General features: G+C 37.6%; 3 protein-coding genes across 3 annotated transcripts; all 3 read right to left on the bottom strand.

The window, feature by feature from the left end:
* Positions 1–4,546: 4,546 nt before the first annotated feature.
* LOC130649383 (uncharacterized) lies at positions 4,547–8,949 on the bottom strand. Its single transcript, XM_057455654.1, has 5 exons — positions 8,568–8,949; positions 7,501–7,712; positions 6,844–6,961; positions 5,669–5,885; positions 4,547–5,155 (listed from the first exon to the last, which is right to left on the bottom strand). Exons 1-5 carry the CDS (start codon positions 8,839–8,841, stop codon positions 4,966–4,968), a joined length of 1,011 nt encoding a protein of 336 aa, XP_057311637.1. The 5' UTR covers positions 8,842–8,949; the 3' UTR covers positions 4,547–4,965.
* Positions 8,950–19,187: 10,238 nt separating this feature from the next.
* Positions 19,188–19,523, bottom strand: LOC130648469 (uncharacterized). The gene has a single exon (XM_057454522.1). It carries the CDS (start codon positions 19,521–19,523, stop codon positions 19,188–19,190), a length of 336 nt encoding a protein of 111 aa, XP_057310505.1.
* Positions 19,524–22,986: 3,463 nt separating this feature from the next.
* On the bottom strand, positions 22,987–27,623 carry LOC130649391 (uncharacterized). The gene is made up of 6 exons (XM_057455663.1): positions 27,275–27,623; positions 26,344–26,555; positions 25,588–25,705; positions 24,553–24,642; positions 23,986–24,202; positions 22,987–23,479 (listed from the first exon to the last, which is right to left on the bottom strand). The coding sequence occupies exons 1-6, from the start codon at positions 27,546–27,548 to the stop codon at positions 23,098–23,100; spliced, it is 1,293 nt and encodes a 430-aa protein (XP_057311646.1). The 5' UTR covers positions 27,549–27,623; the 3' UTR covers positions 22,987–23,097.
* Positions 27,624–27,736: the final 113 nt, after the last annotated feature.

Below are 27,736 nucleotides of genomic sequence, written 5' to 3'. Positions count from 1 at the left end.
AGCATGAAGGGTGAAGTACAGAAGAAATCCAGTCCTTTACTTTCATGTAGTGATTTGTAATGACGTAAAATGTAATTACTTTTCTAGCATTGACTTCCTGTCATGTCGTTAGAACACTCTCACTGTCATTTTTAAACGATAATGATGAGTGATTGAATTGATAAGCGCAGAGGTGTAAAAGTGTGGAACAGAAAGAAATTGCAACGTGGGATGAAATTCTTATTCTAAACCCTAATAAAGTTGCACAATTTTATAATTAATTATTGAATTAGTTTGTTATACCTTTTTCACGTCTGCCTTATGTTCATTATGGAACTTTGATAAAAGAAATACAGTTACTAAAATTAGTTAATTACTTTGTTTACGGTGCGTTAGCAGATACGAGCTTATGGTTTTTAGTTGGTATGGGTAACGTAGACCGCTCGGACTACAAATGCACCCCTCCCCTTGTTGTCTATAAATTCACCGTATATGTAGCTTCACACGATTCCACCTGACAGGTATATTTGTACACAACACCATGTTTGTGTTCATATTTGGCTCTATCTTTCACAGAATATAGCGCAGATAACTTTCGACAGTTAAAAACAATGCGTACTTGACATTGGCCGGTAGAAACTCTTTGAAAGTTTTATTTACACGGACGATCTCTTTTGTATGGTGGAACCATGAAAGGTATTATTGAATGTACATTGGAGCCTTCATCAGAACATGAACAGTGTCAGCATTTGGATGTTGAAGTGTCGCCGTGTGTTTACAATAAAATTAAATACAACTGTTTCTGGATAACCATAAACACTTTTTTATATAATTTAGTTCGTTTTTAAGATCTTGTGGTAAAGGGCATACATTAAACTCTCTTAACACCAACGATTCAGCCGTTCCAACTTTCCATGGGGGTGGTGCAAATGAATTACAGTGCATGCATGTGTCAGTGTTGGTTTCTTTTTGTAGGTCTTTTGTGTCCTATGTGTAGTGTTAGTTGTAAACTATATTATATAAACTTGTGATACAACTGTAACAATTCATACGTTGATAATGTCTTGTAATAATAAGACGAAGTATCCATTCAAAATAAAATGTCATCAACAAAACTTCTCGTATTTATTTTTGCTGTGAAGTTATATGCCCGAATTAATATATTTAACATAATTCAAGATAAGTATGGGCATGATGCTTTACGTTTAGTACAAAGATATGAAAAGCTTGATGTAGAACTTGGTAAAATTAATTGCGATTTACAGGTCTTACTTGCTTGTAAAACGGAATAGTTAATTCCGATGTTTGCTCGACCAAAACTTAGTATATACACGACAAAGAAGGTGAAACTAAAAATCGCCAATATCATTATCTAAACAGAGATGCAGAGTAAACACCGACAAAGAAATGCTAAGAGACAACTACGTAAATCAATCGGAACGTTAAGAAGAAGTTTGGCTTCCAATATAATTTTTGAATCGCTAAGATATCGGTTACGAAATGTCATCAGAATTAAATCGAAGAAATGGTCGTCACCTCATGAAAGAAGAATGATAAACTTCAGATTTTGTATACCCGCGAGAACCAAACTCGTTGCGAAAAGATTCTCTCGCCCTAAAGGTTTCATCCCTGCTCAGTTTTTGGTATCATCAATGTTCACAATATACCATCTAGCTCTACGGTAGCTGATGATTTACCATTACGACCTATCATATCGAATATCGGATTTGCTCCTTATAACACATCAAAGTACCTTGCAAAATTTATAATACCACTGACAAAGTCAACATATACCACTAAAAGCTCTTCAGATTTTGTATCATCATTGAACGGAGAAAGATACCTCATAATTGAAACCAGTATCTTTTGACGTCACTAGTTTACCAACGTCCCTTTGGAACAAACGATGGACACAATATTGAAAAAGATATATGTTAAAAAAGTTATAGAAACAAAAATTTTATGTGAAAAACATGTTCATTTCAGTTTCAACAACCAACTGTATATTCAGTTTGATGGTGTAACGATAGGCTCGCCTTTAGGACCAGTCCTAGCAAATATTTTTATGGTTGAGTTAGAGATTAAAATATCCCCAAAATTAGAAAATTCAGTAAAATTTTGGAAACGATATGTAGATGATACTGTATGTTTTGTTAAGGAAAGCCAAATAAACACACTTAACAGTTACCATTTAAATATCCAGTTTACATATAAAGTTTGAAATGATAATTACATAGCCTTTCTTGATGTAAAAGTGAAATATAAGAATGATGATTCCTTTAACACATCCATTTATCGAAATATACATGCAATGGGATTCATTTGCGCCACCCCCATGGAAAGTTGGAAGGGTTAAATCATTGGCGTTGGGAGAGTGTAATTAATGCTCTTCACCACAAAGATCTTAAATACGAACTAAATCATTTAACAAAAGTGTTGATAAAAATCAATGTTTATCGAGAAACAATAACACACGGCAAAACTTTAGCATCCAAAATGCTGACACTGTTTCTGATGAAGGCACCAATAAAGAAGATTCATGGTTCATAGTTTTACCATAAAAAGGAGATTGTGGTAACTGCTTTGTAAAGCGTGTAAATAACACTTTCAAGTGGTTTGTACCTGCAAATGCTAAGTCACGCATTGCTTATTAATGTCGAAAATTATCTTCGCTAATTTCAGTGAAAGATATAACTAAGGACGAACGCAACATGGTGTTGTGAACAAATATACTTGTTCAGTGAAATCATGTGTTGCTACATGAAACAACTAAGAGCCCAAATGTAAGAATGATAGATTACTAAAAGCGCGATAAAAGCTCTCACATCCTAAGACATTCATTCACCGAGAAACACCCAAATGCTGACTAAAAAGAACTTTAGTATTTTAATAGATAATATTCGCTGACATAAAAAGAGAAAGATAGCTGAGGCAATGTATATTCGTGATAGCAGCCCCACGGTTAATGTACAGGAATTATCTGTTCCATTGAAATTGTTTTGAAATAAAAGTGCTCCGAGTGGTCTATGCCACCCTTACCCACGGTATATAGACTGCGAGTATATATACACTTTGGGGGTTTGGTGTTATGTGTTATAGGTTTTGTTAAGTATTTCATTATACGTCCTGTAGTGTTAGTTGTATATTATATTATATAAACTTGTGAGACAAATGTAACAATTTATACGTTAATAATGTCTTGTAGTAACAAGACGAAGTATCCGTTAAAAATAAAATCTCATTAATAAAACTTCTCGTATTTATTTTTCTCTGTGAAGTTTTATGCGTGAATTAATATATTTAATCACATAACCTTAAGGATACAAGGCTGTGTGATTATTTTTTTAAATATTCTTTACTTTTAACAAGTTTTGTCACAGCATAGCTGTTTTTTAACTGTTTTTTTTTTAATAATCGATTTGATCTATAGTTTATATGTTCTGCTTGTGTAAATGTACGCAAATGGTACAAAAGAGACAAAAAATCGACTAAAGTCACAATTTGATTATTGTCGCACTGTCCTTCCTCGCACATTCTGAATAACATTGGGAAATAACCAGATCACTCAGAAAGTCAAGATATCGGACATTGCACTCACTTTATTGTAGCTACATTTTTATGTCGTTGGCAGATACATTTGGGTGTTTAATGTGATATTTAAGGTGATATTAGATGTTTCCATTGTCTTTAGTGCATATAAAATTTTCACCGCCATAAGCTCAACTATGGTGTGAGTCAGGTGAGTTAAAAATCAACTACCCGTTTAGTAGCCCTCAAAATCCATAACAAGAATAATCCTGTCTGAGTAGTTCTTACACAGTGCTGCTTAACCTTTTATGTGGTAAAATTTTGCTTTTCTATAACTTTTACCTTTTCACCACATTTGAAAGTTCGTCCATTACAAGTGTTGTATTTCGAATTTCATTAGTGATATGTTTTACGTTGGTGCCTTTCAAAAAACAAGAAAGTTTTATATGGTCATTTTAAATGTCCGTAATATCATGAAACAATACCCAATGCAGAAAAATATAAATTTAAAGAAAAAGTCTTCGTTTCAAATTTATTATTTATAACGCAAAGTTTAATTCGGTTACGTAAACATGAAATGCGATATAAAGTTCGCTCAAACCCGTGAATGCACTGGCTACCGATTGTTCTATCCATTATAGGGTGTTATTGTGGTTCATATAAATCCAAATTGACAGGTTTTCTTGTTCTATGTTTTTAAGCTCTGTTTAAAGGGAAGTGGTACGAAATTTTTGTAGTCAAAAAGAAGGGTTCACCGTACTAAAGTTTTCAAGCATGATTTTCAAGCGAAGGTTTTCTGGGAATTTGTACAGATTTCCACCAGAAATAAGATGTTTTACCTAGCAGCAAGTAGGGTTAGATATTGATATACTTTAGTACAGACCTTTCGCTACAACGAATAAAGTCATCACCTGCCCTTGATTCATCGTACTGTCTGCGTGTTAGAAAAAAAAGCAAATTTGATGGGTAATTTAATGCTTTTATGTGCTTTGATTAAAAACATTTGTCTTTTAAGGCTATATAAAGCATAATGGAAGAGTAACGAGTCCTATATTGTTTATTTGCATTAAAAAAATTAGAAAAACAAATTTAATAAAGTAACGTGCCAAAAAGCATTTCTTTACTGAAAATGAACAATGGCTCAATAGTTATCAAGTGAAAATGTCGTTAACATGAAAACTTTAATTTTCTCGCAATTTTCTACAACGTTGCTCGCTCAGCATTATCATAAAACGACTTGACCGACCCACATCGTAAGTAATCCATCTAACGCTCTTTAACCACTTGGTGTATTTATAAATGCAATGTCATATTGCATTGATGCATTGACTTCGTCCACCTCATACAACATACTTTGACCAACTAAGGTAATGTTGGGGGTAACATAATTTTTAGAACCTTCCTGGTTTTGTGCCTGCAGTTTGCTTCTTATTACTTGTTCTCTCGTTGGGAGTTGGTTTATTGGTCTCGACGAAATATATGAATAATGGTCATTATTGTTTTGGGATGGCGAATAAATGTGTGAATAATGGTCATCTGTGTGTTGAGATGATACGGGCGTAGATGGATTTGACTGTCACGTGCAGCAGCTGTTTTTTGCATTTGAGCATCAGTAGTTGTGTGTTTGGTACTGCTTTTTGATTTTCTCCTAAAAACCACTGGAAGTATTAAGCCACAAATTTATATGTACATTTTTTGACATGGGATTTCCTATTTTATAACCGAATTAGGACAGTATATCTGATATGTTTAAAATAACAATATGCATCTACATAAGTCGTATTTGAGATGCAATAGACGAGTAAGGAGTCAACTTTTTTAGTTTGAAAAGAGAGATTTTAATTCCTCCAGTCAATAAAATGCATTTCATTGTCCATTGATGTTCACATTTTCAATAAAGAATGTTTAACATTCATCGAGACTACTCGTACGACAGACAAACATGATCCTTATGGCATTTGATGAGATTTTAAGAGTACTTAAATCTACCGTCAGCATATTGCCTAGCTTCGAGAAAACCAAGTTAGGATCTCTTTAACCGATTGAAATGTTGAATTTGAAAAGATAGATGGTGTTTGATCTTTATTAATTTATTCAAAACTTGTAGTGTGTATCTATCTAGGAAAACTATACAGAAATTTGTTTGAACAAAGCATCTTACCTGTAAATTAACACCCCCACAATTAAAATGATTATGATTAAAAACAAAACAATGAAAATAATAACAATCGTCACTAAATTTGATGATTTTTCTTCTGAATCCTTTTTTGTTGTGTTTGAATGTTTAGTCGTATGTACGATTTTTGTAGTTGTTACCGTTGATTTTTTTATTGTTTTTAAGTTAGTTGTTGTCGTTGTAGTTTGTTCAAGCGTGTTGTCTAAAAATGTAAAAATCATCTATTGGGTTCTTTTATGAACATAGCTAGGCGTAAGTGGAACCGTAGGATTGTTGGCTATCAGGCAATAAGTAAAACCATTATTCAATAGCCGGATAAGAAAGATATTAATAACATAAATCCCAGTTCCAATTACGTTAACCGTGTTTAAAAAGAAGGGTTACGATGAAGCTACCAAAGACTTTTTTTGATTTTTATTAAAAAAGACGCATTTTTGTCTTTGCAAGCACATAAAAACTAATCTTGTTACCAGGATCTCTTGCCTCTTCCTATCATGTTAAAAGGCTGGGTTGGTCAAGGAAAAAACTTAAGACAGTTACTTGTGATGGTAACTGCGAAGTTAGCCGTCTTGTCTCAACATATTTTGATCAAGATTGTAGATCTATTACTCATCTTTTATACCGCAAACAATTTACACTAGTAAGCGTTGTTATTTTCACTAATTTCTTGATTACAGTTAATAGAACTGCTTATTTTATCAAAACAGGGTTATTCTTTGCTGTTATCACGTAGCCGATACATAAATCCCCTATTTCGGAGTTAGCCACAAATGGGACAAAGTACTAAGACAAGAAACAGATAACTTTTTAAAGAACATTTACAGACAGACATTTACGGTATTTATTTATTTATATATTTTTAAATTTAGACGTTTAAATAACCCACACATTTTCTTTGTTTAAACCGGCTGGGAATTGGTTTCTATGACGACACTGTTATAAGCGGATAAAACGTAATATTTGAACTCATCGAATCATGCTGATATATAAAATACAATACACTTTTTTGGGGAACTTTTGCTTTCGGTTTCGCCTTATCACTGAAAGCTTATTATTTCTGCAACAGCAATAAGTATTACGTAAAGAAACTATTAAAAAAAAAAACACGGTTTCGTTTTCTTTAAACAAAATTTGAAAGGGAAAAAGTTAATATTACTCACACTTTTTTGTCCCTGGGGAGCTTGCTAAAAAACAATGTTTCTTTACACCACAGAAGGCAGTAATGAAAAATATGTTTCCACTATAGTGTGATATAACTTGAAATCCATCAACTTTCCACTAAAATATAAAGAAAAGAAAAAGGAGAATATGTTTGACGTCATAAAGATCTGTATGTTGGCTTGAAATTATTTACCGAAGAAAGACTTGTTTTGCGGTCACATTATATATTTCAGGTACAGGTGGCATCCTACACTTTCGTTTCTTTACATCTTTTGTTAAGAAATTTGCATGTTTTTGTCATATTTTCTGGTGGCCGTATTATTGCTAAAACGCATTTAGGACTAATCTGTGCTTTCATTAATGATACTGTATTGGTTCAGCAACATTTAAGTATATTCATTACTTCCCAAACGTTCTCGTTTTTTGTTTTTTTTACGATAATATAAATATAAAATTTTTTTTTAAATCTACATTTTTTGTTTTTCATTAAAACGCCAATAACTTCAATAATTTTTTAATTGCCTAATATTTCTAAATCAGTTCAACGGTTCTATAGCAGCAATGCTTTGCCACATTTTCTTTAAAAAGGCGCTTTGTTAGCTAATTTTTTTTAATAAAGATTAGTGAAAATATAATTAAAAAAATAATTTACTTACATGGAATCTCAATACTCCTTTGTTATCCTCTACGGAATATTTGATTAGTAAATCATTTGGTCTAAAAATTTCTTCCCAACCATTCATTGTCCATTTTCTTATTGTATATCTTGGTGTGTATATGCTACACGACGCTACTGGTTCCAAAAATACTCTTTTCATTGACAGCTCAGCTGTGATAAAAGACATACACTTTCCAATACAGCCACAACCTGAAAATATCATGTTTTAAAATGTATTTCTTTTTGGCGAAAAATTTTTGAAGTATTTAATGTTTCGACTAGCTGAGCATCTGGGAGGCTGTTAAATGCCACAGAGGCTGGAGTGATTTTGCAACTGTTAATAAGGATATCTGACTAAGAAAATGTTTTGTTCGATATTCTATTTATCACCGGCTATTTCGTAAGTTATCATGACAACAGACAAGACGCCGTACAAAATATTCTTCAATTTTTTTTAAACCAAATGAATTTATTGAAGTCATATAACCGGGTATTTCAAGATACACTTGATTACCTTCCTTTGTATCGCATATACGAAAGTTATTTAAAGTTAATAAATGAAGTTTTATTTGATTGAATGCAATGAAGAAGAAAATAACTAAAAATGCTTAAAGTCACTTGTAAAATGAGAGTAAGAAATATTTTTACTCCCGTTCCAGCCGAATAGGGTTAAAGTTCATACCGGCGCCTGGGGCTACTTCAGCCAGTCAAACCTTTTAGTGGGCATGTGATAGGCTCCTGAGATGTTGTAACATTTCTCTTTTTTCTTTTTTGAGGGTGAGATGAACAACTACATATTTGTGCACTTTGTAGTTTGTGGAAGGACTTTCTACAGCTGTGTTTCATCACATAAGCATAAGTAAATCGGAATTTATGACTAACCACACGCTACCCCCCACCACCATCCTTCCCCCAGGGCTACAAAGAATAAATAATACCTAAAACGTTAATTATATACTAAAACACATCTAGAAATATTACCTCCTAATAAAGATACTACTAACAACATAAAGTTGATTGTTGACCGCAAGAAGGCGTTTGTAAGTGCGCATTAATAAATATTACCTCCTAAACTTTGTGCATCGGTTGAATGACAAGCAGGTGGCTCGGTATGCATGCTATAGAATGTCGTTTTCTTTGGGCACGCGCAAGTCACTCTATTCTCTGTTTTTGTTAAATTGATTGCGCCATATTTGATACAGATATCCTCATTGTCTGTTTTAAAAGCGATTTTATCAGTGATTTCATCAGGATTAATGTTTGACCTTACTAATTCGTACTCCAAACCATTTGAAACTTCCAGCAATATACAAAAAAGCAACGGAATGAAACTAGTCATGTTTACTTCTTAGCCTTTACCCTTCTTTCTATGATATGTTTCTCTCGTTTTGCTTTACAACTGAATCTCTTTATATGCCTTTTACAAAGCTTATGATTGTTAAACTTTCTTTTTTTTTCTAGTGATTTTTTAATTTACTTTTTGTTTCGCATATATAATAGCCTTAATCATAGTGTGTTATCGTAATCTCCTTTATGAGAAACGCGATATGAGTAAGTCACTAGAAAATGGATATACTCAAAACGTCCTTTAAAAATTACCAATCATTCCAATTGAGCAAAAATGTATTGTTCTTTTTGTTTTGTATATATATTTTCTTATTTATGCAATCTATTATCAATCTAACATCTTCTTTCATTTTTAGTTCATATACGGCAATGTTGTATAAATAGTTTAAAAGGCTTTTGAAATCAAATAATATACGCAAATATGACAGTGAGAAAGGACTTAATTTATCTTTTTACATATATTTTCTGCAGCTACATTTCGTAACAGAGGGTTGTTTTAAGTAAGTAAAATTACAAAGAGAATTTAAGAGAAGAAGAAAGAAGAGAAGAGAAGAGAAAAAATAAGAATTGCAAAGTTTGTTGTTTGATGTTTCCACTGCTGTAATATATTATACGCAATTTTGTGCAACTGCAGGGAAAGTTAACTCCAAAGTTTTGTTTTTTGATATTTGAGATAGCTAGTCTATAAAAAAACGTGTTTTCATCATAAACTAGCTTCTGTTTTGCTCTGAACAATTTTTTTACTTTATTCGATGCGCTTTATGCACCTGTCAACTTCGGGTTTTTCCAATTCGAAAATCTCTGTTCTCAATTGTTCCCATACCTTCTTGACCATTTCAGAAACATTGTCGTCCCATAATGCCTTTTTTTACACAAATTTTGTATAATTCTTTCACCTTTAAGGAAGAGCGGAGCAGCTCGTCCGAGTAGTTCATGTATCAAGCTGATAGTAGATAATATGTCTCTCCTAGTTAATGGTTTATCTTGAGTATAATGCGGTATCCGCAATCATGTTATTCTTAGTTGACCATGGGCTTTTTCTACAGGAAACTCTTTTTTAAACAGATCCAGAGATCTCACGTGTTTTGCTCTGTCTTCTACCGGAACTCATTTGATAGCATCTCTGTTATTCGAAGTAAACTTCGTCAGTCTAAAACCACTATTTCTGCAAATCTGTGTTGTTGATTTGATAATTTTTTGGCTTCGTCGACACTTGGATCATCCTTTAACAAGTCGTTGACATAAACGTTTTTCAACACGATTTGTACAGCATCTTTTTCGAATTCACTCTCATTATAGACGCCACTTCCTTCTAATGCATAGTTCAAGCAGCTCGGAGAAAAATCTTTACCAAATATATGCACGGTCAATTGGCACTCAGTCAGATCTTTTATTGTATGGCCATCTGGCCACCACGCCTAAATCTACACAGTATTCTAACAAGCAGATTTGTCATATCAGAACCCTGCATTGGTTCATAATTTCGTGATACACCTTTGTACGAACACATACATCTTGATGTGGTATGTACCATACACTACCAGTCTTTTCTGCTAGCTCATCCTTAGGAACTTTTCTTGAAAATCCTTTAGATGTCAAATTATTCATAAATATAACATACTAGCTGTTTCCCGTGGAAGAATCCACTGTATTCCATTTAATTTATGTAGCAGATATATGTCCATCAAAAAACAAACAATACAGCAGTGCGCATCTTACATCTGCATTATTATAAAAATGACCAAAAAAATAAAGGTTTTTAACAACTGTAGTATTTATGTGACATTTAAAATCTAAATCTACTAAAATTACTTGCTCTGACCATCTGACAAATGCGAAAATTATTCGGAAAAAAGTTTTTAAAAGCATTTCAACATACATCTCACCCATAAAATTTAAATCACTCAAAACGCCACATATATACAAAAAAGCTGATCAATGTCAAACACAAATCCCTCTCATTGTATATGTTAAAATCAGTTAGTTTATTGCAAACCCTGCCAAAGGTTGACACAAAATGTGAAAAATAAACAATAAATTTTGCCTAAGTTGAAATTTTTATCTAAGGTGTTAAAAAGGGATTTGCAAGGATAAATTAAAATGCTATAAAACATTATTTGATATATTGCATACGGTCCTTCCTCACTAAACTTTAGACAAAATGCCAACAAAATAACGGTGTTTAAATCTAAAATTAATGAAGTCCTTTTAGCAACTTGCATGCTGTTTTACCATCAATAAAGTAAACAAAATTTCAAATCTCACATAGTATTCTGTCACAAATTTTCATAATATATATATATAAGTCATAATGAGTCATGTTAAACAACAGCAATCAATCTGTATATAAGTTCATTTTATGTCAATTTTTGCACCAATTTTGCAACACAAAACACAAATTCTAAATAATACTAAAATCTCTTATTTTGGTCCTTCGCATACCGACGGTCTCCCACAAAAGTTTAATCAAAATGTAAAAAATGAGAGGTAACGACAAAATCAAAGTTTGCAAAATTTAACTATTTCAGTACATATATCTACTGCATATGCCCTCTAAAACAATATTTTAATCCAAAATGCCAAAGAAAAACAGTTTGCAACAAAACTATTATTAGTTATTTCGATAATATTGCATACACTCTTTCCTCACAAAAGCTTCACAAACTGTAAAAAAAAGAATAGTTGTAGGGAGTGCTTCTGATTCAACAAAAAAAGTTTTTTTGACATATTGCATCTAGCCCTTACCCATTAAATCTTACACAAAATTTCCAAAACTATATACGATTTAGAACACATCAAATTTAAATCGAGAAGGATCAGTCATTTCGATATATTGCACGGAGTCCTCCCCAGTAAGAATTTATACAAAATATAGAAAAACAAAGCTTGCAAGGTGTAAAATTGAATTCTTCTTCTGTGTATATATATATGGTCCTTCCTCGCAAAATTAACATAAAATGTCAAAAAGGTTCAAATATAACATCTAACACAACAAAAATCAGTTCTATCAGTATATGTCATGCCATTGTCTTCCACCAAATGTTCCCCTTAAAGTTTCACAGACACAGCCTGTAAATTAAAAACAACTAAGATCAGGTTTAAAAAGAAAAAAATAGCTTACAAAGAGTATAAAATTGAAATCAACAAAGTAGCTCTTTTGGTGTATTAAATATAAGCCATACGCACAAAAGTTTACACTAAATGTAAGAAAATGGTTGTGTTTAGTATATAATTCTAAATTAAGAAAAGTCAGTTCTTTTAGCATGCTGATTAAGGTTTTTGCCCACAATTTGAAACAAATTAAATTTACATTTTAAAAATAAGTAATTTCTGAACTTTATTTTCAGAATATTTGGAGGAAAAGAACTTCGCAAACCAAAAAAACCCAGGAAAATGTTTAAAATTTTCAGGGTTAATAACGTTTGATGTGTTTTGTGGGAATATATATACTGGGAATCTTTAGTTTAAAGCTAGCATTAGCTAGCTACAGCAGCTAATAGCTAGTCACTTAAATATAAACTGGAGACTTAGCTAGGTATAAAGAACATGGCTACATATATATATATATATATTCCTAGCTAGCTAGCTAGTTGTTGGTGGTGGTTGGCTTTTTATGATGCTAGCTATAAAACATGTCCGGCAACAATAATATAATCAAAACTGAAAATAAAACATGAAAAAACCTTACAGAACCTTGCTATGATTAATTTGTAAAACCATGCTCTTCTTTAAATGTTTTTTTAAAGATTTATTTTGAATGAAAGAGTAGAGAATACTCAAAAAGAACAGCCATCTTTTTCGTAAACACAATTTCCGTTTTATGCTAGGAACTTCATTTAACAGTCCGTATGCTTTGTGAATATCTAATACCGTTTCATATGTAGCGATACCTATATATATATGCTAACATAGAGTTTTTTGGCATAAGGGTATATATATTTATATCGTTATTAGCAGCGGGTATATATTTACACCTTATGTGCGATTTCTATGAAGTACATCCCTAATCTTTTTAGTTAAATTTTAGCGTACAGCCACGTCATAAGAAAGTAACCCGTGATTTCCGTGTCGTGGACTCACAGTTTTAGTCACGCAAGGGAATTAATATATAAGATTCATTTTTGAATTTTTTGTCTAATTCCATCTTTCGCTTTATCCGTTTTAATCTTGCAATTGCTTGTACTTTGTTGTTTGGGAATTTACATCCGTCTTTGAATGGAAGTGAGAGTTGGTAATTTCCATCTACAAATTTGATTTCTTTCTCCATTAGTGTAGTTGATCATGAATAGATACTTGATCGCACTTTTTGTTATTCATCACGGTCATTTCTGAGAAGTCGTTGTTGCCCATTCTTATTAGTATTTCCTTTATTATGATGCCTTTTAATTCGTTTCGCTTTACGAAATGATGTGCTGCGATCTTGTTTGACGCGGTGTCTCTTACAGCAATTCTGTTGCATTCTAAAAAAGTCTTTATTCTTTCCATTTAATTGAACAGGTCCAACGTGGTTTCATCCAAGTCTCGTTTGGAATGCATACGGGCCATTGCTTTTAGCTGGCCCCATATTTAACGGTTCTAATGCCAGCGTACAGTTAGCTCCATTGAGAAAACCGATAGAAATATTTGGGTCATATTCCTGAAACGAGTCTTCTATGCATTGTTCTTAGTCAAATTTTGTCTGATGTTGATATTTCTTGCAAATCAACAGACAGTGTTTCTCTACTGTAGCAGTATGGTAATTTTACATTGTATTTCTTTTTTATTGGTTTCACAATAAAACTAGATATGAATTGACAGTTCTCTCGACTTTCACCCGTTAGTGTTTTCACCAAAATTTATGACGATATTCCTGATACTTTCATTCGGTGTAAAATTTCGTCAGTTACAAATGTTCCTCGGCTGCATTTATCCAACATTGCACACACTTTTAAGGGGTGCGTTGCTTGTGGATGGGATAAAATTACAGATAGCACTGTATTGCTTTCCGTTTTGCAAGAAATCCTTTCTTCTGCTTTTGTGAAAGAGTTAAGGATTTCACGCATCATTTTCATCTTTGTTATCGAGTTTTTTCTTAACAAATTCATGTAGAATGCTTCTTTTTACAGGTCCTGAAACGGGAATTTTGTTTCGATCTGCAATGGCAAGCTTCATTATCTTTTGACTGTCCTCTAGATTGTGCTTATTGGAGCAATACGCACATTCTTTCTGGACTCCAGTTAAATTTATCTTGAGTTTGGGTGGATCCTTTTTGCCTTTTGTATCTGGCTCTCTTTTGTGTTTCAGGTCGTTCACTGCATCTTTGGAATACAGTGGGTCACTTTCAAACGTCATTTCTTCCTCCATAAATTTAACGAAATCGCTCAATTCTGCTTTATGAAAATCCTTTCTTCTCACGTTGAGAGCTTTACGGTTCCATCTGTGTTGCGGTGGCTGTAGTAGCTTTGAAAGCAATTATCACAATACGTCAGGTGAATACAACCGCAAGCAGCTTTCTTATGTTAACAACAGCACGTTGAAAATCAAAAATATGATCGAGAAACACAATATTCTCCACCAACTACTACAGCACAACCAAGTTGCCAAGATTTTGATGCAGAGAATACAACAAGAAGAACGGAAAAGGCACGACAAAGCGCTCGAGCAACTTCAAGCTGCTCAGGCACAATGGATCCGGGATCGCCAGGGCAAAATAGACTGGTGCAATAAGCAACGAGAACTTAAGCGTCAAGCTGGAGAAAGCTTGAAGGAGCTCGACGAAGGCATGCAAGAGTACCATTTCGCGACGATCGAAAAAGCTCCTAAACTCTCCGATTTCTACGTACCTTTCAAGCAGCAACAAGATGGCGAGCTCAGCTTTATGGTGGGCTCCCTGGCTCTACTCCGTTTTGCCGTGTACAAATACGCGTAAAGTTTTTGACATGTAATAAACATGTCAAAACATATCGTTACAGAGGAAGAAGCGGGGAAATTGAGCAGTACTTACAATATTCCGGAGCATCTCTGGACTGGACGCAAAGCTATCAAATTACTGCAGGACCAGAGCGGTCTCTCCAAGAAGAGGGTTACGCTGATGAGACAACTGCTCTGGCTCCGACATATCAAAGGCCCTAAGCGAGTCAACTAACTGCATTTCACCATCACGAAGCCTAACGAAACGCACCAGTTTGATCTCCTGTATATACCACACGACAAATCTCGAGGCAACGTGTACAAATACATTCTCACCGGCATCGACGTGGCCTCCCGGTACAAGGTAACCAGACCCTTGCGTACCAAAAGGGCCAGCGAGGTTGCTGACATGATAAAGGACATTTACAAGGCTGGACCTCTACGTTGCCCAAAGACCTTTCAGTGCGACAACGGCTCCGAGTTTAAGTCTGGCTTGACGAAGCTGTTAGAGGGCAAAGGGGTCGAGATCAAGAGGGCAACTACCAAGTACCACCACACTTTTACAGCCTTTGTCGAGTCGTACAACAAGGTGCTCGCTGAGAGACTTTTCAAGCCTCAGGATGCGCAAGAGTTGGTCTCTAACGAGCAAAGTACCACTTGGGTCAAACACCTCTACACTATCGTGAAAAGTCACAATAGTACCAAGACCCCGATGATCGGGATGAAACCTTCGAAGGCGATCAAGCTAGACGACGTTCCACTTACTATGTATGTATGTACATAGTCCAAAGGATGCAGGGTGTAGAACGGGTACCCATAGACGATGCCCTTGATGACATTTGGCTCGCTATCTAGGTCGATGATGTCAACCAATCGTCTGTCCTTGATGTGAATTTTGAGTATGTCGCCAATTTTCTTTAGGTCTGCAAGATCGGGGAGCTTTAGATCGGGGTCCTTGATAACTTCGTAGCAGAGCATACCCCACTTGTTCCACCCGGCCACAACAATATACAGACCCAGGTGTTCAATATCATCCTCTAGCTCCTCATCGTCCTCACATCTCGGGAATGTTGCCCACGTCTTTTCACCGGATGCTACTCTGTCTAGAAGCTCGTCATCATCCAGATATTCAACCCCCTCGTAGTATGGCCCACTTCGATATCTGAAATTTTCCAGGCAGGTAGGGCAATACCCAGACTCCGCCTTGATGCAGAGTTCATCGTAAATTGATTCTCTCGTACATAGGCTTCCATTTTGTTTTTGACATTTAAATCCCTTTTCGATTGCGAGCGTATTGGCCAAGCAGCATCTATCATGCGTGTTTTTGTAGCTCGTACAGGGCTACAAAACTGCGACTTAGTCCTCTAGTGCTGGAACACCAAGATCGTAGAGGTCGTCTCGACTGAGGTCAATAAGCCTGAAGTGGTGTTTGTACCGCTCCACGTGCCCTTCCTCTTCGAACCTGTTGAAAGCGTGTACGTTGTTGGCGTTGTCTATTACAACGATCTCCTCAGCGTTTGGGTAGTTCTCCTTGAACCACCATCTCTTGGTTTTAATGTTGCGCCTCTGAACACGCGTGCAATAATAGGGGAGATGATGATACTCGTCATCGTCCCGTGCGCTGTGCTTGCGATGACTGGTAATGACGCTGTTTTTACCTGGATCTTGCGCGTGTGGGACGAACCTTTTTCGAAGCCTCGCGTTTTCCTCGCCTTGTACCGCGAGTTTTCGATCTCTGTCTTCGAGGTCGTCCTCCAGCACCGCGAGTTGTTGGTTCCTGCCTTCGAGATCATCCTCAACCACTCAGTTGCCAGTTGTGAGCGTAATTTTCACGACTACAGTGGTTGCGGTATCAGATGTGTCTTTTTTGTACTACAACGGGTCTTGTACTACTTCTTTTGCACGAGTCCAAGGGCGACCGTTGATGGTTACGGTATGTAACTTGGTATTGTTAAATTTAACCGCGACGAGGCAAGACATTTTCTTTTAGCCCTGGAACTCACCAAGGATCCACTATTTCGGACTTGGTAGGACTATGTCTGGATGTCTGTTCACATCTAAGGGGGAAGCAATAAAGGCCTGGTTCCGTCAGTAGAACTGTGTTTGGCTGGGTGTGGACACTGTGTCCACACCCTGGAGATCAGTAATAGCGTGTGTTCTCTACCTCCTAGGGGACCTGACAGGGTGTAGTTAGTGACTACACCCTGTTTCCTGTTCATTCGAGGATTTTCCAGGACATAGGGTACTCCACCTTCACGTACAAGCAACTATGCTTGGACTTTTTCAATTGAGTCTTGATATTTTCCCAGTCGTTGATGATATTGGTTTCCTCGTCGATAAGCTTCATTTCACTCCTTTCGTGCGGGTACCACATGAAGAGCTGCTTCTTTTGTCGGCGAAGATTCTTGGGCAAGGCGGTGTACGACTGCGTTAATAACCATAGGCTATGCTTTCTATGCCTCTCACTGATGGCAAGCTCAAGTAAGGATTGACGCTTTTTGTCAAGGCTTTCATCGGCTATAAGATCGTCGACGATGAACAACAGCCCTTCTCCCGCTAGCAACGACGACAGTTTCTGAATCTATTTGAAGAGCTGATCTTTGGGGTCTATCAGAAACACGTAGGGGTCTTTCCAGAGCGAGGATCGCTCTAGGTAGGTGCTATTCCACTGTATTGTAGGGTAGAGAATGACAATGTTGTCGAAATGGTACCTGAATTCATTCTCCAGGAGGTCCAGGACACGCTGCGTCTTGCCACACGAGGTGGGTCCCGTGACAATCGCTGTATGTGGCTCTTTTACGATGTCTAGCATTCATTCTATTCATTCTGGGATACACATAAGCTTGTTTACTCAGAGATATATTGATGGCCCTTCGTTTGGTTATCCGCAACCCACATGGGCTGCATGTTTGTATAGTGAAGCCTCGCTAATTGAACCTCTTCGCTAGCATATTCTCCATTCTCCCTATACTTTAGTCGCACCTTGTGATCAAACTGCCACTGCCTTTGGTTTCCCCAGTTCATTCCACCATTAAATTGGGCCTGGACGTGCTTCATAAATGTAACAATATCACACCCTAGGTACTCAGTAAATGCTATCTCCGTATCATACCTTAGAGCATCGCAAATCCTAGCTAGAATAAGGTTATACTGATACCCGGGGATATCGCATTCCTTGCACATGGATTTCCTTTTTTAATGGTGGCATTTGTTACGTTCACGTGGCGCCTTCTTTTTATCCAGGCATTTGATACACTGTTTTGTCAATTGATCATTTTTCATCGCCTTGAATGTATCTGGCGAAAGACTTATTTTACACTTTGTGCATGTCTTGGTTCCTTCCATGTTAACTCGTGTTTTTTTCCTTTGAGGGAAACACGAGCGTGGTCAACTATTTTGGCTTTGGCACGATACTTGCAGGGATCCAACCTTTGGATACAGCCATATCACGACTGGCCCCTCCCGCTGAGAAGTAAGCTACCATCTTCAGAGCATCGCTGGTATCCATCTTGGTGGAGGGACTCGTGATGCCTAGGAACCTTTTCCCTGTCATCGCATAGGTGAAGGTGAAACCGAGATCGACTACGGTCTCGTACAACATGTCGAGTACTTCTTTTTACTGAAGCGTTACGTTGGAACTCATTTATTATGGGGCTTGGCGCATGCAAAAAATGTCAATATCAGGCTGGGGCGTGGGCTGAGGCGCGCGTGGCTCCGGGATTTCGGCAGGCTGCTGCTTGGTTGCGCCCTGCTGAGGGAAAATGTAATAGACCACTGCAACGCAGGCGAGTACGGCAGCGAGACCTCCGCCAAGGTATACGGCACATGACTGTACAGAATTGACTCCAGAGCTGACTCCAGAAGAGGTTTTGACTGTAGATTCTACAGTGCCCTCTTGTTGTTTCAGTTCCTCTTTCCTCTTCTTCATCAGTGCCGCCAAATTGTGGCCCTGCGCGACTCTCCCCGGATGCTTTACTGAACGCGTAATAACTCTCTCTTCTTGTGTCTGTTCTTCACTCATTTCGTTAAGTCACGAGACTTGAAGAAATCACTTCTTTTTCACATCAATATGGAGAGATAGGCCCTGGTCCTCAAGGATCTCCATGGTCTCTTTTATCCCTGTGGGTATGGCTTCGGGAGTGTTTAAATCTCTATCGAAGTATCTCAAAAACTCTCTAAACGTCATGGGTTTTTTCTTTGGCGGGGCTTTTCAAAGCTTTCCCTGTTGACGGTTCCATTCGTCAAGTCTCTTACCTGCCACGACTCTTCCCGGGTGCTTTTTGTGCACCTCAACAATTTTTCCACGGTCTAGGGTTGCTGTTGGTTGATGATAATACTACACGCGCTGCTCATCTTTCTCTCGCTGTTCATCATCCGTATTTTCACCGCTCTTGGACACATGTGAAAGCTGAATGTGATTGATCGTGTGCGCAGCGACTGACAGCGGAGCTAGGAATTTTCCAAAGGCTGAGTACACGAGGATTCCCAAATCGGCATGGAGTCCTTGATGATAAGGACTGCCTCGGTATCTCGCCTCAGACCCTCAGCACGGTCTACGTACTTGTCCAGGAAGTCGTAGTAGAATTCGAGCATGCGCAACTTGGCCAGCTGGTAGACGGCGACACCGCACTGGTAGGCTCTATCGATTCTGACCCCGTGCCTACCCTTTCTGATCTTGTACGCGTCTCCAATCTCTTCGAGGTACGGGGATCTCATCGCCGCATCGACCTCCTTCTCGTCTCTGGTAAATGTGGTGTTAGAATGCCTAGCCAGATCTTCGATCATCTTCCGGTAGAACGAGTTGCCCTTCAACTTGGCCGTATCGCTATGGAATTGCCAGGGTCTTTATCTGCTTGTCGTCGCGCATCAGTAATCTCTTCCGGGAACCACGCGAATGGCTTACCTCGGGCGTACTTGAGGAACTGGTAAAAAGCTGTGACTTTCAGCCCGTGATCGATGTACCATTTTAGCACGGGTGTGTACAACAGGATCTTTTCAGCTTTCATCACCCCTAGGAGCTTGCACGTACCAGTATCAGGCTTGCGCCCCGCATTTGTCAAGTACTCGTGCATGTGCTCGGAATTTGATTATCGTGTATCTCTTTAACAACAAACAGCGGAGACATTTCGCTGAATTTGTCATAAAGCTCGGAGGTACCTCGACATCGACTTGCATTTGCGGGGTTCGCTGTACACTTGTGATTTGATAGCTGTCACATCCCTCTCGTGGTACCTACAGAAGACAATCGCTGGGCCACCGACCATCCCCGTCCGCATAGCTCATAGGCCTCATTTCTCGTGCACTCCACGAAGGCTTTTTGAACCTCTTTGCAGGCTTTGCACCGGCTGTTGAAGCATTCTTCTTCGCATTTGTGCTTGCAAGGCTTCCCTGGAGCGTAGAGCTCTAGCTCGGGGTTTAAACGTAGAGACTTGTTCAAGACGTAGCGCATCGACACGCCTGGAATGCTAACAGCATCCTTCAGAATGTCGATCTCATCGTCGTAGTACTGCAGCCTCGTCCTGTCGACGGCTTCAACGAAGGGTTCCACATCGGCTAGGTTGTACTCACGCAGCCAATCCATCATGGTGACGCAGCCTCGCTCGTAAAATCCCGCGCGAAACTGTTCGTACCCTTCTGGAGATAGGGGGTTTTTCCCAACAAGACTGCTATAGAAGGCCTCGTGCTCCACGGGGCCAACATGGTTCAGCTTGTCGTAGCTTAACAGCCATTCGTAAGGAAACACGAGCTTTTCGAGCCCAGATTCCAGAGACTTGCACCAGCTGTCGTAGCTCATTCCAGGCGCGAGGAAGTTTTTGATGTCGAGAAATTTGAACCTCGAGGTCGTGAGGAACATATAGTCGTTTTCCTTCTTCACCACGTTGATTTTCTCGTTTTCAGCAATTCGCTCGACAAAGTACCGCTTGATCAGGTTAATGCCGTACTTTCCGCTGTTAAAGCCGAACACCGCCACTTGGTTCACCCACTCGTCCCAAGCTGCTCGAGTCTTGTTGGGGAGCATGTTGAAGTCGTCTGGTCTCGGGTACATCCTCTCGACTTCTTCGACGATGAGGGCTTGTCTTTTCTCCAGCTCTTTGACAAACTGCTTAACAAAGACCTTGGGATCCTCGTGCACGATGATGAACTTTAGGTTTTTATTCAGACTATCGTGAATGGCGACACTTACAGGGATATGCTCCGAGAGATATGTTAGATCAGATGTTTGCCGCTGGTGTAAAGGTGCTAGGAGGGTTTCAAAGTCAAACACGATATAGTGGAGGTAGGGTCGAAAATCTTTCTTGAAGTACCTCTTGATTTTTTGAGGGCTCTCACACTCCCAGGCCGTGACGAGGCCGTAGCCGAGTTTTCGAATGCCTTCCTCCTTGTTCAGGGTTGCGGTATACCGATTCTTATCCGCCGCGGTTCTTTTCTGTTAACAAGGGCATCCGTGCCACTTGCAGCCGTGGTACTCGTAGACAACTTGGGTCTGAGGGTCGTAGCCGTCTACCCTGTAGAACTTATTGTCTCTTTTCCCGTAGTAAATCACGCGTTCTCCGCCTTTCCCACAGAGCGCGTGGTGTATGTGCCTTCCGGTTCGCTCCGACATTGCCTTTATCCATTGACACGCCGCGTAACTAAAACCCTCGTCGTGAAAGACCTTCTCCGACTTGCTCGGCATGCGCTCTACCTTCTTGGCTTTGCAAAGGATTGTCGTCTTAACACCCTCGCACTCGTTCTTTTTATACCGCGTGAGGTGGTTGCTTTTCGTAAACATTTGGTTGCAGGCCTTGCATTTCCATTTCTGTCGCGCTAGTACGTCTAAATCCTTGATGAAGAAACAGTGCCCATCCAGCATGCCAAGGTTGATTGTGTCTAACCCCTCTTTGTACTGATTCTGACCGTAGACGAGCCGCCATGGTGCCTTTTCAGAGCTCGTCTTGGGCTCAAAGACTCTGATGTTGATCTCAAAGAGTTTCGCTATGCCCTCGAAGTCTACGAGCTTCGTGGCACGTACATCTCCTCGCTTTAGCTTAGAGTTCTCGTAGTACTCGCCTGCTGGTTTGAGGGCTGGCCTTGTTAGGAACTCTGTTCCCCTTTTTACGTCGTCCCTCTCCCTTACAGCCAAGCATCTCCAAAAGCATAGGTTGTCGGCTCTGGCATCTTCACCGTCCATGGCGTAGATGCACCTCTTCTTCCTCAACCAGTCTGGAAGTGGTCCGCACCCGAGTAAGGGCTTCCTCGTAGAGATGATCTTGACCCGCACATGTTTGAAGACAACTTTACCTTCGTATGCTGCGGGGGTCTCGATGGTTCTGTCGGGTGGTAGGTAGGCCTTGGTCCAGAACTCTTGATCTTCCAGATCGAGGCGCTTTATCTTGCATTCTTCGATAAAAGCTTCGATTTCCGCCACGCTTGATAGTGACCTGGAGCTCTTGTTTTGTGGTAATCAGACACGTCGCCACCACCTCGGTAGATATCACAGCTGAAACTGTAGACTACCTTGACGCCCATGTCTACGTGGGGCGTGATCTTCCGCATTATAGCATCTGTCAGTGGTTGGTTAAGGTTCTTGTTGAACCGCCATGTCTTGATGCAATTTCCGTCTTCCAAAAATTGCGTGTCATTCTCATCAAATATGTGCTGGATATCTTCGATTCCCTCCGGGTTCGTGGCTTGCTTCTTCTCCCTCCCGAACATGTGTTTGAGGTGTTCGATTCCCTGATATTCGTTCTCCCGTGCTTCCCGTTCGACCTCGTCGTGAAGCGACATTGCTCTCGAAATTTGCTCTCTCGCCTTGTTATAGTAGAAGCCAATGGTATCCCGAACACTCCGTAGTCGATCTGCAAGAGCGTCGCGAGTTGCTCCTACTGGTGCCGACACGGTGTCATATAGTTTGCTGATTGCGTTCCTGAACCAACTCATCTTTATTATAAACAGCTTTTAACTTCAAATAGCACGGTCGAGATTATAGGGAAATCCCCTACTCAATTGCGATTCCCTCAATGTCGGCATGATTGGGCCTTTCCCCACTCGCGCGATTGCGCATGGGCTAGATTTATTGGTTTCTGATTATTTACGGAATTGTTTTCGGATGCCGTCGGATTTACCGATTCGGGGTGTGACTTGAAGGGGGTATCGAAGGAGCGTTTTTAGTGGGGGTTTGACCATCGAAAGGTCAAAACCTGTTTATTGGGACCCCCTGCTACTACTAAAACACTTCTGTACCGTAAATGAACAATGGCTTAATAGCTATCAACTAAAAATTAATATCTTAAACATTAAATATATAATACTTTAAACGTCAGCATTATCATAAAACGACTTGACCGACCCACATCGTAAGTAATCCATCTAACGCTCTTTAACCACTTGATGTATTCATAAATGCATTGTCATATTGCATTGATGCATTGATTTCGTCCACCTCATACAAAAAATTTTGACCAACTAATGTAATGTTGGGGGTAACATAATTTTTAGAACCTTCCTGGTTTTGCGCATGCAGTTTGCTTCTTATTACTTGTTCTCTCGTTGGAAGTTGGCTTATTGGTCTCGAAGAAATATATGAATAATGATCATTGCTGTTTTGGGATGGCGAATAAATGTGTGAATAATGGTCATCTGTGTGTTGAGATGATACGGGCGTAGATGGATTTGACTGAAAATACATATCACATGCAGCAGCCGTTTTTTGCATTTGAGCAACAGTAGTTGTGTGGTTGGTACTGCTTTGTGGTTTTCTCCTAAAAATCACTTGAAATAATAAGCCACAAAGTTATATTTTCTTGGATATGGGATTTCCTAGTCCACAACCGAATTAGGACAGTGTTTTTGATATGTTTAAAATAAACGTAAGCATATACTTTTATAAGTCGTATTTGAGATGCAATAGACGAGTAAGGGGACCACCTTTTTTAGTTTGAAAAGAGAGATTGAATTTTCTTCAGTCAGGAAAATGCATTCCGTTGTCCATTAATGTTGACATTTTCAAGAGGGAATGTTAGACAGTCATTGGGACTACCCATACGACAGACAAACATAATCCTTATGGAATTTAAAAAGATTTTAAGAGTACTTGTCTATCGTCAGTCTGGCTTTCAGAAAAGCAAATTAGGATCTCTATAGCAGATTAAAAAATTTTAATTTGAAAAGATTGATGGTGTTTGATCGTAATTATTTCATTCAAAACTTGTAGTGTGTATCCATCTAAACACACAATTCGGAAATGTGTTTGAACAAACCATCTTACCTGTAAATTAACACCCCCGCAATTAAAAGGATTATTATTAAAAACAAAACAGTGAAAATAATCACAATCGTCACTAAATTTGATGATTTTTCTTCTGAATCCTTTTTTGTTGCGTTTGAATGTTTAGTCGTATGTACGATTTTTGTAGTTGTTACCGTTGATTTTTTTATTGTTTTTAAGTTAGTTGTTGTCGTTGTAGTTTGTTCAAGAGTGTTGTCTAAAAATGTAAGAAATAATGACGGTGAGCGAAAAAGCCTGTCAGTCTGATTTTTTATGAACATGAATTAGGCGTAGCGTAACCCAAGGATTATGGCTACCACGCAAAAAATAAAAAACCAGTAATTGATAACCGGATAAGAAAGATATCAGTAACTGAAAGCCCAGTTCCAATTACATGGAACGTGTTTAATCACAAGGGTTACGATAAGGCTACCAAAGATTTATTTATGTTTATAAAATAGGCGCATTTTTGTCTTTGCAAGCACACACAAACCAATTTTGTTACTCATGCCTCCTCCTATAATAATAAAAAGCTTGGTTTGTCAAGGAATAACTTAAGAGTGTTACTTGTGATGGCGATTCTTGTAGTTGGTGCTGTTGATGGTTTTATTGTATTTGAGCTAGTTGTTGTCGTTGTAGTTTGTTCAAGAGTGTTGTCTAAAATGTAAGAAATAATGACGGTGAGCAAAAAACCCTGCCTGTCTGGTTTTTTACGAGCATGAACTAGGCGTAAATGGAACCCTAGGATTGATGACTGTCAGGCAAAAAATAAAACCATTAATCAATAACCGGATAAGAAAGATATCAGTAACTGAAAGCCCAGTTCCAATTACATTGAACGTGTTTATTAAGAAGGGTTACGATAAGGCTACCAAAGATTTTTTGATGTTTATAAAAAGGTGCATTTTTGTCTTTGCAAGCACATACAAACCAATTTTGTTACTCTTGCCTCTTCCTATACTATTAAAAGATTGGGTATGTCAAGGAAAAAATTAAAACAGTTACTTGTGATGGCAAACTGCGAAATTAGCTGCCTTGTCTTGACATATTTTGATCAAGGTTGTAGATCTATTACTGTAGATTTTACATCTCTCTCATCTTCTATACCGCAAAAAATTTACACTAGCAAGCGTTGTTATTTTTATTAATTTCTTCATTTCAGTTAACAAAATTGCTTTTTTAATCAAAGCAGGGTAATATTTTACTGTTATCGCGTGGCTGGTATATAAAACTCGTCTTTTGGATTTTTTTAATACAGGACTAAGACAAGAAAGGGAAAACTTTTAAAGAACATTTACAGACAGACCATGACAATATATATTTATTTATGTATTTTTAAATCTAGACGTTTAAATAACCCACACATTTTCTTTGTTCAAACCGCAGGGAATCGCTTTCTAGGACAACACTTTTATAAGCGAATATAAATCCAATATAATTCCCCTGGGAACTTTTGCTTTCGGTTGCGCCTTATCACTGAAAGCTTATCATTTCTCTGACAGAAATTATGAAGGAACTATTTAAAAGAAACACTGTTTCGTTTTTTTTAAACAAACAAAATTTTTAAACAAAATTTGAAAGGAAAAAATTGAGTGTACTCACACTTTTTGGTGCCCGGAGAGCTTGCTAAGAAACAATGTTTCTTTACACCACAGAATCCAGTAATGAAAAATATGTTTCCACTGTAGTGTGGTATAACTTGAAATCCATCAACTTTCCACTAAAATAAAAAGAAAAGAAAAAGGACAGTATGTTTGACGTCATAAAGATCTTCATGTTTACTTCAGGATATTCACCAAAGAGAAACTTGTGTGACGGTCACATTAGTGCTATTATTACAGCAACAGGTGGTTTTTTCCGCGTTTTTGAAGAATATGAAAGCAAACATCAAAGAAATAACGCGACTTCCTGTCGTTTTTATATTAATTTCTTGTGAGAGATTTGCATGTTGCTTTATATTTTCTGGTGGCCGTATTATTGTTAAAGCTAAGGCGAATTTAGGATTAACCTGAATATTAGTCTTAAACGCGCTTTAATTAATTAATTAAGGATACTGTAATGTTTTAGACAAATATTCAGTATATTCAATAATCCTTAAATGTTAGATATCAAAGCAAAATTAAATTGTGTATAAGATAATATAAATATGAAATTTAATTATTTTTTTTCAGGTAGTCATAAATCTACAGTTTTTTTTTTCACTAAAACGTCCATAACTTCCCTCCGTTTTATATATTTCTTGCGTAATATTTGGCAATCGGTTCAGCAATGCTTTGCTATATTTTTTTCTAAAAAAACTACATTCGTTTTTTATAAGAAAATTCGTGAATAAACATAATAAAACCATAATTTACTCACGTGAAATCTCATTACTCCTTTGTTATCCTCTACGGAATATCTGATTAGTAAATCATTTGGTCTATTAAATACTTCCCAACCATTCATTGTCCATTTTCTTATTGTATATCTTGGTGTGTTTATGCTACACGACGCTACTGGTTCCAAAAATACTCTTTTCATTGACAGCTCAGCTGTGATAAAAGACATGCACTTTCCAATACAGCCACAACCTAAAAATATCATCTTTTATAATAAAATATATTCGTTTTTTGACCAAAACTTCTTGTAGTATTTAGTGTTTTGACAAGCTGAGTATCTGGAAGGCTCTAAAATGCCAAAAATTTTAATAAGGATATGTGACTAAGAAAATGCTTTGTTCGATATTCTCTTTATCACCGGCTATTTGATAAGTTATTATAACAACAGACAAGACGTTGTACAAAAGATCCTTCAACTAATTTTAAACTAAATGAATTCATTTAATTCATACAACTGGGTACTTTATGATATACTTTATTTACTCCCTTTAGTCACTAATAAAATGAGAGTAAGAGGCACTTTTACTCCCACTCCAGCCCGAATAGGGTTAAATTCCATACCGGCGCCTGCGGCTATTTCAGCCAGTCATAACTTTTGTTGCGCATGTGGTAGGCTCCTGAGATATTGTGAAATTTTTTTTTTCTTTTTTTTGAGGGTGGGATGAACAACAACATTTATGGGCTTCTGGTAGTTTGTGGAAGGGCTTTGTACAGCGGTGCTTCACCACATAAGCATAAGTAAATCGGAATTTATGACTTATGGCACACAACATTTTTGGGCTTTTGGTATAGTAAAACACACCTGGGAAAATTACCTCTTAATAAAGATACTACTAACCACATGCTAAAAACCGTTTTATTGATTGTTGACTGTAGGAAGGCATTTGCAAATGCCCGTTAATAGATATTACCTCCTAAATTATGTGCATTGGTTGGATGACAAGCAGGTGACTCGGTATGCATGCTATAAAATGTCGTCTTCCGTGGGCACGCGCAAGTCACTCTGTCATCTGTTTTTGTTAAATTAATTGCCCCATGTTTGATACAGATATCCTCATTGTTTGTTTTAAAAGTGATTTTATCAGTGATTTCATCAGTATTAATGTTTGACCTTACTACTTCATACTCCAAACCATTTGAAACTTCCAGCAATATACAAAAAAGCAACGGAATAAAACTAGTCATGTTTACTTCTTAGTCTTCACACTACTTTCGATGATATGTTTCTCTCGTTTTGCTTTACAACGGCATTACTCTATATGCCTTTTTCAAAGCTTATGATTTTTAAACTTCCTACAATTTTTCTATTGATATATTAATTTACCCTTTGTTTCACATATATAATAGCCTCTTTCATAGTTCTTTTCATATAT

This window comes from Hydractinia symbiolongicarpus, chromosome 7, assembly GCF_029227915.1.
Source record: "Hydractinia symbiolongicarpus strain clone_291-10 chromosome 7, HSymV2.1, whole genome shotgun sequence".
NCBI lineage: Eukaryota > Metazoa > Cnidaria > Hydrozoa > Anthoathecata > Hydractiniidae > Hydractinia > Hydractinia symbiolongicarpus.
This window is presented reverse-complemented; position numbering and strand designations above follow the sequence as displayed.